This window comes from Tripterygium wilfordii, chromosome 2, assembly GCF_013401445.1.
Source record: "Tripterygium wilfordii isolate XIE 37 chromosome 2, ASM1340144v1, whole genome shotgun sequence".
NCBI lineage: Eukaryota > Viridiplantae > Streptophyta > Magnoliopsida > Celastrales > Celastraceae > Tripterygium > Tripterygium wilfordii.
The window spans coordinates 7,891,159-7,903,813 of record NC_052233.1 but is presented as its reverse complement, the minus strand read 5'-3'; the positions used below and the strand labels follow the sequence as shown (position 1 = coordinate 7,903,813).

The 12,655-nt window shown below is 39.2% G+C and overlaps 1 protein-coding gene across 3 annotated transcripts in view; it reads right to left on the bottom strand.

The window, feature by feature from the left end:
- LOC120009206 (tRNA ligase 1) overlaps positions 1-12,655 on the bottom strand; it is a 28,129-nt gene that overhangs the window by 3,413 nt on the left and 12,061 nt on the right. For 2 of the 3 annotated variants that reach the window (XM_038859687.1, XM_038859679.1), the window contains exons 16-25: positions 12,489-12,568; positions 11,821-11,886; positions 11,404-11,693; positions 10,499-10,606; positions 8,137-8,234; positions 7,403-7,463; positions 6,334-6,410; positions 6,182-6,253; positions 6,020-6,096; positions 4,822-4,902 (exon numbers count right to left, since the gene is read on the bottom strand). In XM_038859687.1, coding sequence (XP_038715615.1) covers positions 4,822-4,902; positions 6,020-6,096; positions 6,182-6,253; positions 6,334-6,410; positions 7,403-7,463; positions 8,137-8,234; positions 10,499-10,606; positions 11,404-11,693; positions 11,821-11,886; positions 12,489-12,568 — 1,010 coding nt within the window. Of the gene's footprint in view, positions 1-4,716; positions 4,903-6,019; positions 6,097-6,181; positions 6,254-6,333; positions 6,411-7,402; positions 7,464-8,136; positions 8,235-10,498; positions 10,607-11,403; positions 11,694-11,820; positions 11,887-12,488; positions 12,569-12,655 lie in introns of all 3 variants that reach the window. The other variant, XR_005470651.1, reaches the window with a different exon arrangement.

The following is a 12,655-nucleotide window of genomic DNA, read 5'->3' as shown; positions in this document are numbered from 1 at the left end:
AAAGACACAATAACCTGTAGTAGACCGCCTGTCTATAGGACATCCCGCCCAATCAGCATCAGAGAATCCTTCTACTCCAAGATTATCATGATCTTTATAAAGAAAACCACAACCTGTTCCTTCTACTCTACTGTGACCACGATTCCTATAAACAATACCTCGACCTGGAGCACCCTTAAGATACTTCAAGATATGAATAACTGCATCCCAGTGAGATGCTCGAGGAGATGACATAAACTGACTAACCACACTTACTGGGAAAGCAATATCTGGACGCGTCATTGTAAGGTAATTAAGTTTCCCAACTAATCGCCTATATTGTTCTGGATCAGCAAGTAGAACACCATCTTCAGCAGTCAGTTTCACATTAGGCACCATAGGTGCCTCACAAGGTTTAACATCAGTCAAACCTGTCTCACTAAGTATATCAAGGACATATTTCCTCTGAGATAGGAAGATACCTTGCTTGCTACGTGACACTTCAATGCCCAAGAAGTATCTGAGAGGTCCAAGATCCTTTGTTTGAAATTTAGTGTGAAGAAAGGACTTAAGAGCACTAATACCCATACTATCACTCCCAGTAATCACAATATCATCAACATAAACCACTAGAAGAATACAACCGAACTCAGATTGTCTGTAGAAGACAGAGTGATCAAGAGCACTTCGGCACATCCCAAACTCAATGACCACTTCACTGAATCTACCAAACCAAGCACGGGGAGACTGTTTCAACCCATATAATGATTTCCGAAGAAAACATACTTTCCCAGACTCCCCCTGAGCAACAAACCCAGGTGGTTGCTCCATGTAGACCTCTTCAAGCAAATCACCATGCAGAAATGCATTCTTAACATCTAACTGATGTAAAGGCCAGTGATAGATAGCAGCAAGAGAAATAAATAGGCGAATAGAAGCAATCTTGGCAACTGGAGAAAAAGTCTCCAAATAATCAACGCCATATGTCTGAGCATAGCCTTTTGCCACTAACCGAGCCTTCAAACGGGCCACAGAACCATCGGGATTCACTTTAATAGTGAAAACCCACTTACAACCAATAGCATGTTTGTCTTTGGGGAGAGAAACAAGATCCCATGTACCATTCTCCTTAAGAGCAAACATCTCATCCTCCATTGCTTGCCGCCACCCAGAATGATCAAGAGCCTCTGAAACAGACTTAGGAACAGGAGTAGAATCGAGAGAAGAAATAGTAGATTGGGAGACAAGAGATAGACTGTTATAAGAAACAAATGAAGAGATAGGATAGGTACAAGAACGTTTACCTTTACGAAGAGCAATAGGTAAATCAAGACTAGCATCAGGAGCAGGAGGATTCGGATCTGGAGATGAAGATGTAGGTGAAGGTTGAGTGTCAAGGTCGTCCGTAGGTGCCACTGGAGAATTCACTATAGATGGTGCCGCAGGACGATGCCAGCTATGTCGAGAATATGTCTGAGTAATAGGAGGACGAGAAGACTCAGGAAGAAAAGGTTCTCCAGATACACGGTAGACAAGAAAATCATCGTCAGGAGCAAAAAAGGATGCAGAAGCACCACTGACATAAGGGGTAGATTCAAAGAAGGTAACATCAGCTGAGATTAAATATCGACCTAGATCAGGAGAGAAACAACGATACCCTTTTTGATGACGAGAGTATCCCAAGAAAATACATTTCAGAGAACGCGGGTCAAGTTTAGTAACCTTAGGTCGGATATCCTGCACAAAACACACACAACCAAATATACGTGGGGGAAGACAAAAGAGAGGCTGAGAGGGAACCAGAACAGAATAAGGTATATGACCATCTAGAATCGAAGAGGGCATACGATTGATTAAATAACATGCAGTATGGACAGCATCAGCCCAAAAAATCTTAGAAACTTTCATATGAAATAATAAGGCTCTGGCAACTTCCATCAAATGACGATTTTTTCTTTCAGCCACTCCATTTTGTTGTGGAGTGACAACACATGATGACTGATGAACAATACCATTCTGAACAAGATAAGAAGAAAGAGGGTCAGAGAAATACTCTTTGGCATTGTCACTACGTAGAATGCGAAGAGAACCATTATTTTGAGTTTTAATTTCAGCATGAAAGGCACAAAATATAGAATATAACTCAGAACGTTTTTTCATTAAATATAACCAAGTTACTCGGGAAAAGTCATCAACAAAAGTAACAAAATAACGAAATCCAGATTGAGACACAACTGGACAAGGACCCCAAATATCTGAATGAACTAGTTCAAAGGGGGACGCAGCCCGTTTATTGACTCGAGGAATGTAAGACGCCCTATGATGTTTAGCAAACTGACACGCCTCACACTCTAATGGAGACACTGAACCTAAAGACGGACAAAGACACTTTAAAACATTTAACGAAGGATGTCCAAACTGGCAATGCAATTGATAGACTGAGGTAGCACTAATGGAAGCAATTGGTCGTGGCACTGGTGAACAATCAGCAGCAAGAACGTATAGACCATTAGACACACGACCTCTACCAATAATCTTCTTCGTCACCAGATCCTGGAACACACAATGATCAGGAAAGAAATGAACAGAACAATGTAAAGCATGAGTGATTCTACTCACTGATAATAGATTAAAAGGAAAATGAGGCAAGCACAAAACAGAAGATAGAGATAAGGTGGAAGTAGGTGAGGCTGTACCACTACCAAGTACAGGAACATTAGAACCATCAGCTAGAGTAACATTTGGCAGAGTGTGAGAGGATTGAAATGAAGAAAGAATACCTGTATTGCTAGTCATGTGATCGGTGGCTCCAGAGTCAATGACCCAAGCACCGGAGGACGAAGAAAGACATGCAGTTGGATTACCTGACTGAACAAGGTTGGCAGTAGACTGGGTAGCTTGAAACTGAGCAAACCGAGCATACTCATCAGTTGAAATCATGATATGACCATCAGGTCTAGGTGCTATGGAAGAAGGCACAGCCCCAGTAGGAGTAGGCAAAAGACCCTCCTGAGTAACAGCATTGGCAAACCGCGGTGATGGTTTACCATTCAATTTCCAACAATTTTTCTTCAAATGACCCTGCTCTCCACAATAATAGCATGTCCTGGGACCTCCACGTCCTCCATTGTCACGACCCCCTCCACGTACTCCTCGACCACTACTACGACCACCTCTATTACCACCAACTGGTGGTGTCCAGCCCAATAAAGCAGAAGTATCACCAGAACCAGCAGAGACTCCAGATTCTTTACCATCCTTACAGACTTTGCGCAGCCGAGAGAACACCTCAGCTAGTGACGGAAGAGTGGAGCCTGTAAGGATTTGAGACCGAGCCACATCATACTCGGATTCCAACCCTGCAAGGAAGCACTGAACCATGATCTCCTCCTCTTGTTCTTGCATTTTCTTCACATCAGCTATTATGGGATATAAGGTCCTCTTCTCCTCAAACATTCGCTTAAAATCAGTATAATATTCAACCAAGGTTCGCCCCTTCTGATCAGCACGATACAAACCAGATAACAAATCATGAACATGGGACAAGTTCTGCTTGCTGGAATATAGGGACTCCAAATATTGCCATAACTCACAGACAGTATCACAATGCCCGACCATGTCGTCAACAGAATGTTCCATAGTGTGCTGAATCATGGTAAACAATTTATCATCTTCTTTCTGCCATTGAGTCCTTGCTCGAGGCTCTGTTGGTGGGTTTTCAGTCAAGTGGTTCTCCATATCAATGCTTGAAAGATATCTTCTAATCACCCTTTTCCATTGACTATAATTGACACCATTTAGTTTTCTATCAGTAATACGATGCCCAGTGGTGATAATCTCAGTAAATGTCTTCGTCTCACTAGGACCAGCCATGACAAACAGATCAAAGAAATCAATAGTCTGTGTAATAAAAACAACCAGAAATCAATTCACTAGCTTTGATTTTGAGTTGCAACCACTGTCACTAACCCACAGAAATCACCAGCTTTGATTTTGAGTTGCAAACACTGTCACTAACCCACAGAAATCACCAGCACCCACAGAAATACACACAGAATTCACCAGCACTGATTTGGACTTGCAAACACTCTCACTATCCCACAGAAATAAATCACCAGCACCCACAGAAATCACCAGCACCCACAGAAATACACACACCCACAGAAATCACCAGCAGAAATACACACAGAAATCACCAGCACTGATTTGGACTTGCAAACACTCTCACTAACCCACAGAAATAGATCACCAGCACAAATATCTGCTCACACACCCGAATAAAGCCGAGAAACAGAACACACAAAGATTTGTGCAACTGCGCAGAAAAAATGCACAACCAGATCAGTCGCACTAGGCACTGAATCTGAGTCGAATCCACCACTGGAAACAGAAACCAGACTCCAGAAACAGAACCAAGAAGAGAGAAGGTGATTGCTTCAACACTTCCAGATCCGAACAGAGAAGAGAACTAAGACTGTGAGTTCTTCAACGCTACCAGACCAGAACGAAGAAGAAAACCAAAACCAAACAGAAACTTACTTGCAACCACCAAGGCACAATCGCGATCGACGCAATCGGCTCCGATACCATGTTACGAGAGAAGCTCTTTCTTGAAAGCTTTCATCTCTTTTTTTATTTCACATTCTTTCAATTCCTTTTACAGCACTAAATACAATCTAGTATATTCTAAAATACATGTACAATGACTCAATTACCCCCATATATTCTAACAATTATCACCACAAAACTTTCAATAGGAGAAAATTGAAAACCTGTACTTCCAAAGTAATTGATATCAGTTTTTGTATTTAATGCATTGCTTTCTTAATAGGACAAACCAACCTTCCATGTATGTCTGTATGAAGCGTATACAGACTTATTCCCTCTTCCAGGACCGACCTTAAGGGATCAGGCAGAGGGCTCCTGCATTTCCAAAAAGCAGACCAAAAAAAACTTTAAAGCATAACCAGATGGCAGAAACTAGCAGATAGAAGAAAACACGCGATAGTATTTTATAACATGAAATTTAGGGGGTTTGGGGTTGCTAAACCACCAAAGACGGAATTGTGACACCAATAACAAAATGCAACATCATGAGGTGGCGAAAAGTGAACTTTAAATAGCAATACAGTTCCAGAAATAGAAAGCCACTTAAAGTAAGCTTTTTAGCCTCTAATGATCAGCAGAAGTTCGCAAATGCCTCAACTGCGGAATATTAGTGTGCAAACCTGCCAAAGACTTTAAAAACAATGATAGCACAAAAAGATAGAAGTGAAAGTGGTTGCTATATCAGAGATTGGTGGGCATTTGCATGTACCATCTACATATCCAACTAAATTATATGCTCGAAGAAGAAAAAGAAACTGTAGAAACCATGAAGTAAAATTTGTGCCAAGAAGTTAGCAGGGAATGGGGTTGATAGCATGAACTGTAAGAGTGGAAGACTGGCCTGAACCAGGGACCACGATGGTGGTGGTAAGATTCGGAGTAGAAGAAGCCATGGAAGAAGAGGAGCTTAACTCGTGTGAGTCTTGATGCTCCGATACCATAAAGAAGTTTGTACAGATTATTTTCATTAGAAACAAACAACAAGAAATGAAAGCTTACATATAGAGAGATAGGCAACGGCTAGAAGTGCAGAGCCAGAGAAGTACAACAGTAAGCTACTTGACAAGACAACCCGTTTGAGAGAAATGGAAACAAATTTAAACTAATGGGCTTAAGTAAACTAAACATAAGACAAACTGAATGGGCCTAATTGATGGATTCAATTGGGCAGATCTGCAATAGTCTCATTAATATAGACCCACCGGATTCTCTCATGGTTTTCTCTTTTTAAACAACAAATTCATGGAGATGAGCCTTGAATGAGTGTTTGGATGCTTTATTTACACTCTAATATCAAGCAAATTCAATGTTGAACTTTCCAAGACAAAATGCCTTCCCGTCAAGATAATTGAAAAATTAGTATACTTGAGTTTGAAAACAGAATCCACACGCATTTAGGGTTAGGACTTCAAGCCTTTTTTGCTTTTCTTACCTATCAGATTTGAGAAGGGGCATCTTGACAATGGAGCCAAAACGTTCGACTAATTCAGCCTCAAACTCTTTGCGACTCTGAAGAATGCAAGCATGAGTTAGGACCGTTAAACGGTATCCATAAATTCATACAACCACGATATACCAAGACAAAATGTTGTACCTTGCCCTCATAAAGGTGATAAAACATTAGGAGAACATATCCAGCATTTGGAGATGACTTGTCAAGATTCCCCTTAAAAAATTCAATGTGTTGGAAATATGGACAGTATAGACATATAAAACTAAACAAATAAAGCAAAGATGGATAAGTACCGGATGATTAACTCGTTGAAGCACCCGAAACATGAAAACTGCCAATGCGTCCAAAGAGAATGGATTTGAATCCGTCCCTGCAAATGTAGTGGGCAAGAACCAGATCCAAACAACAGCAGACGTGAGTAAAACCAAAAATTTAGTCCACAAATAACCAATGACCTAAGCAATATAACTGAATATAATTGTTGAGTAATTGCAGAAAATACATCAGCACCTCATGCTCTAGTATAAAACGCAAGTATGACATAAGTAAAAGTTATCTTTTAATGAAAAAGCTGGACGTTACAGATACTGGTTTTCATTCTTGTTATTTTTTTACCCCTTTACCAAGGTACCACCTTAAGGCTGAATTGGAGATTTTTAAGAACACAGAGAGATAGGAGACAGAAAGATATCCGTTCCAACAGAAACCCGAGAATGAGTGATGTATCAGACCCCGACAGGCAAATAGAACAGCTGAGAAGTGCGAACCATTGAAGAACCGGAATTAAAGGCTCCTTGCCTTGAAGCAATTGAAATCCTCGTTGAAGAGAGCAATGTCCAAAGGGTTGAAACCCCTGTCACCGTAAGTACATATAGGCCTACGTGTATTTAATTTTATGTGGGATAATTGAATTGGTAAAAGTTTGTTCTTTTTTACTTTATAGCAATGCTATACAGAACTACTCCTACAACATTATGGTGAGGACACAAAAATTGCTATGAGCAATACGTAAGCAAATGCATGGGGCAAGCACACCATTCTACTTGAGTATATATTGACAGAGTTCTGTAGCATATGGAGGAAAAAAAAGGAGGCAAGGAAACAGAAAGTCATTACCAATTATTTAAGAATGGCATTTGACTCCAAAAAAAAAAACACTAAAGAATGGCATGTAAACTCCACAAACTATATGAGATCAAAACCTACGTAAGCTTCATTTATTAATGAACATAGTCATCTCATTTGAATGATGACATTCAGCAGAAACCGACGAATAGTCACTACTTACAGGAGCCAAGAAGGAAGGGAGACAAAAAACAGAAAGACAATAAATCGATAGCTTTGGTAACAGAATTTAACAACCTTCAGAGTCGGGTACAACTGGAACTGCCGAGGCACGAGTGCTGTGGCACATGTTCTCAATCTGCAGAGCAATAAAAGTAAGAGATGAGGCAAAATTTCAAGCAGCAAACATCAGGATTGGTAGTTTCCATGTACGGAACTTTCATTTACATGAGAAAAAAACGAAAGAGAGAAAGAATGTCTAATCTGTGAATACAACTGATGAAAAATCAACAGAAATTGCTATTTCCCAGATATAGTAGGATTAGGGTGTGTAACAGTGTAAACCCTATATATAAAGGCATCAGCACATATTGTAATCTTCTCTTTGAAAGTTTTTTCTTAATGTTCTAGTAGAGACTAAAATTGAATTTACTTGTGAATTCACGCTCTGTCTACCAAGAGCGATATCAAGTCTATTCCATGCTTCTGATCAATGTCACGTCCCAATACCTCCCACTATAGTGCTTATAAGATAAGCTTGCATCAGATGAGACTGTTATATGGACTACTACGTCCAAATGGGTTTAAATGAGCTCAAACTAAAGCCAAAGTCACAACTCAGCCTAATGCCTTCTCATGTGACATGATAATTTGTCATAAAATAGTGCCCCAACATCATTAAATTAAGATAAAGATGTGTGCTTGTAAGTAATAAGCCGGGAGACACAAGTTCTTTGCAGTTATCAAACGCATGCCTTACTCATGTAAGCACCAAAACATTTTAGCTGCCAGTCAAATGATGAGCAAGTTACCTGTTTCCAAACTTCTTCATTTGGCGCATTCTTGTCAGCAAGCATAATTGAATATGGTTTTCTCCTGCGCTCATCAGCTACCTTCTGCCAGTATTTTCCTGCACATAATAAGTGCAGTTAATATCAAGATAACAAAACATCCACTTTAAATAACAAATAAAGATTATTAACAGTCGAAGATGCAAATGCTAGCTATTCTACAATAGCAAATACAATCAAATCTGATAATGACAAACTTAATGTAAAGGCTCCCATTCAAGTAACACTCAATTCTACGATTCTTCCAATAAATGAAGAGCCCTTTTTTGAGTGCACAAGAAAGATTTCATCGAGGACAAAGATAGTTCAAGCCAAGGACAGAGTACAAAGAAAATAAAGTACGGACAAAAAAATGACATAGACTTAAGCAACGTGGTTTAAGTTAAATCATCCGAGGAAGTTGTGGCATTGTCTTGATAACCAAAATTTTGATGTTGAGAGCCAGAAATATTGTTAAAGCATGAGAAATTTGATATATTTTCCTTTGGCCAAGGCCCAACATCCCTGGTCACACAGTGAACTGCAGGGAGAGGTTTTGATGGGATTCTATAACCATCCATTCTATTAGAGTTGATAACCAATAGTATTGTTAAAGCAAGAGAAATTTGATTGATTTTCTTTCCATTTTTAATACAAAACCTTGACCAAGTGGGTAAATTTGCTTCACTGCAGCCTTTTTTTAGCTTTGCAGTAAGGCTGCATACATTTACCACCGAAGTTGTTTACCTTAGTAAAAGATAAAAGTTTCATATTGGCCCAGAGATTACGGGAGCTAGTGTGTTTCATCCAGGTCGATTATCATAACAGCCTGATTCATCATGAACTCTATGTTTCAAATATTGTGAACAAGCTTTATTACTGTTGTTAGTGATGACTAATTATTGGACGAATTTAATATTATTGCACTTTTTTGTTCTCATTATTCCACTTAAATATTTCATCTCCTCACTCTCACTCCCTATATTTCTAGTATGAATACTTCCATTTGGTTGTTCTTCCTCTACTAAGGGTTGCACCCCCTTGGTGCCTCATTCAATAAAAAAATTTCCATGAAAAAATAAACACCAAGCGAACATATGGCCTAGTGGTAGAGTTGCAGGGATTCAACCTAAATGTTATAGGTTCAATTCTTAGAAACAACCTCTCCATATATTATGATGGAGTAAGTTCTAGTACATCCTACCTATCCCTAACCCCGGCCACTGCAAAAGTCTTGTGCACAGGAATTGTTTACCTTTTTACCTTATTAAAAAATACACTGCCATCATCAAGTCAATCCTATATATATTGCGAGAAGTTCCATACAAATAGAGAGCAACTTTCCCTTAGCACGAATGAATTCCAGTACCAGTACACCATGGAACAGAAAAAAACTGAGTAACAAGCAAATGCTCTTAACATGCAAAACAAACATGTAAGCAAAAGAGAGAATGGTCTGGATTCTGGAAAGATGTGCAGAATATAGAACAAAAAAAATCATAATAGATTATCTTTTAAGAATATTAACCCATAGTTACATCAAGAATGGTGAGTTTAAGAACACCCAATGAGTGGAACATGCTCTAATTTGTTCGATTGTATTAAATCCATGTAATCCAAGTCGTTCCAATTTGCTTTGGGTTGCACCCCCTTGGTACCGTGAATAAAATTATTTCCTTTCAAAAAAAAAAGAACATCCAATGAGGCTTAATTTCAAGGGCTAATCCAACACCTCATCCCCAATAAGGATGTTAAGTGTTAACAATTTGGACCTTCGTGGAGCCCATGTTAATGGGCCTAAACTTGAGCCTCTACACAAACGGAAGGATGGCCCATCTTACTCCAAAGCTGAAGCTCATGAGTTGGGTCCATCCAAGTTGTTTATAAGCCACTCTCACACACTCTCTTTCTTCGATGAGGGACTTGACTTGGGTTTGTACTCCAACACTTCCCTCACACACAAGTCCCTACATCCTCAAACTAATCCCACTTGTCACATCCCTTTGTATGCTCAGAGGTGGGAGGCCTCAAATTTTCTTTCATACATGTAGGCCTCTCTTTTTGGGCCTTACATCTTCCCCCAAAACCTGCTTCAATACCATGTTAACTTTTTGACCTAGGGGGAGCCCATTTTAATGGGCCTAAACTTGGGCTTGTACACAAGTCGATGGGTGGCCCATCTTACTCAAAAGCTTAAGCTCATGAGTTGGGTTCATCCAACTTGTTTATAAGCCACTCTCACACACCCTCTTTTTCGATGTGGGACTTGACTTGGGCTTGTGCTCCAACAAAAGGAAAGGAAGGAAAAGCATAATTTAACAATAATTGGAACAAAATCCCATACCTTTGATAAGGTCACCCATCAAACTATGGACTGGCCGATCATCTCCTAGTCCTCCTGTGATGTTCAGTAATTCCTTGCAAAGTGCAGACTTAGCACATCCCGGAATTCCTGACAATTAAGTGCATGTTACAAGAAGCCTATCTTCAATCCAATAAATGCCAAAAGAGTATGTCGGAACTTGAAACCTATAAGAAAACAAAATGCAACTAAACAAAAAATCGAAAATGCAACAATTCCTATAGATTGTTGCACAGTTTTTTACACTAATCTTCATAAAGCCAAATTGTCACCAACGCTAGAACGCCAAATTTTAAAGTTGAGAACATATTACAGACTAATATTCCCAATGTTAAAATGGAAAGCAAACAATTTGGGGCTAGAGTAAAGCAGATTAATTGCCAATCGAGTTTACTATGTGGAGTCAAAAGGCCACTTAGTACTCGCCAGTTGCCACAACTCAATACCTTTATCAAAACAATCTTCCACTCAAATTGTATGATGACAGTGACCTATATTATTAGTTCCCAGGGGCAGTCACTGCCAGGTACTTTGTGGCAATCAATAAGAGAAATGGAGACCAGGACTGGCAGAAAGGAAGCCACCACTCCTTACAATATGATTTGGTGTCACCTCCGGCAAAATTGTCTGGAGGATATGTTTTACCTCTTAGTTTTTTATTGTACGTTATCCAAATAAAAAATGAGGAAATATTAGCAAATATACCACACATAAATTCCATTCAAAGCCTTTTTTTCCAAATGAACCTAAATTGGAGCCACCTCCTTGGTGCCGATATCAATAACAAAAACTTCAACAATATTAACCAAGTATCCTGCTTAAATTGTAATTGGGCATCCCAAAGCATGTAATAGTGTTGTGGATTAAACCCAAGGTGCATAACTTACCTGGAAAGAATACAATCAAACCCTCATTCTTCTGAACAGTGTCCTTCACCAAGGGACTAGGGCTTGTCGGGCCAATCTCCCTCTCTGTTGCCAGATCACCCTCTTCATCCTTGCCTCCTTCAATAATCGCCAAGAAATCTTCAGCCCTCACTAAGTTCCCCGCAGATCCTACAAGAACCTGGTTCTGTGGACTACGTTTTGCATATTGTTCGAGAAAAGGCTCTGCTTCAGTAAGATATATTGATGAAGACAGCTGTTTGTTTCCATACTTCCTTCGTATGTACACGGCCCTGCCCATTTAGGGTAAAAACAAATTTTAACTCACTATTCAAGAGCATTCAAAAAACTGAAAAATGAGGCAAAGTATCAACTGCCATCTTCGTAGTGTATACAAGAAATAGTTCTAGCAAGCACTACCATTCATCAAGCATCTTGCTGAGTTCTCTCTGCTTTGCAGCTGAAGTGCCCCAAATTTTCATTTGCCTAATGTCAGAACAAAGACAAGCTATTAAACTGAAGGATAACAAATTATAAATTCATATTAAACTGCAGATGTTTTTGTCCTAACAGATAATAATGTCTCAATTGCCATTGCGATAGCAATGAGTATGCAAGTATGAAGAATAGAAACTATTTCAAAGATCAAATACTGCTCACATTATTCTAAAGGAAGCATCAGGTCACAGGATCAATAAAGTAGCTTTTTAATGGAAAATAACCAAAATAACAGATGAAATACAGATAACAGACTACTGAGAACTTCTCATAATATAAGTTATATAACACAGTAAAAGAACCTTTTACGTGAAACTTGCAGCGTTTTGGTACACAAATATATAAGAAAAAGTGATTTTTCCAGGATACTAGCATCCTAAAGGGCACCGATGAGAATGTGAACCATGCAAATTAAACTATAGATGTTCGATATGAACCGAATACAACTCTTCCACTGCACTTATACAATTCTAACACATTGACTTTACTTTATTGATAAAGGAATGACAAAACAGTGCAATCATCATTCATCATGCTTGAAATTGTTCTGGTTTTGAAAAAACTTCCGATAAGACATCAGACCACTTTACCTCAGGTAGTAGGTTTTGTAAGCAGCAGGACCCTCCTTAAAAAGAGTTGTCAGGCCATTCCGAATCAAAAAGGTTCTTATCTGCAAAAGATAATATGTAAAGCACGAAGAGGCTACAATCCTTAGAATCGAATGATTCTAATTATAACTTATAAAATTGAGAAAATG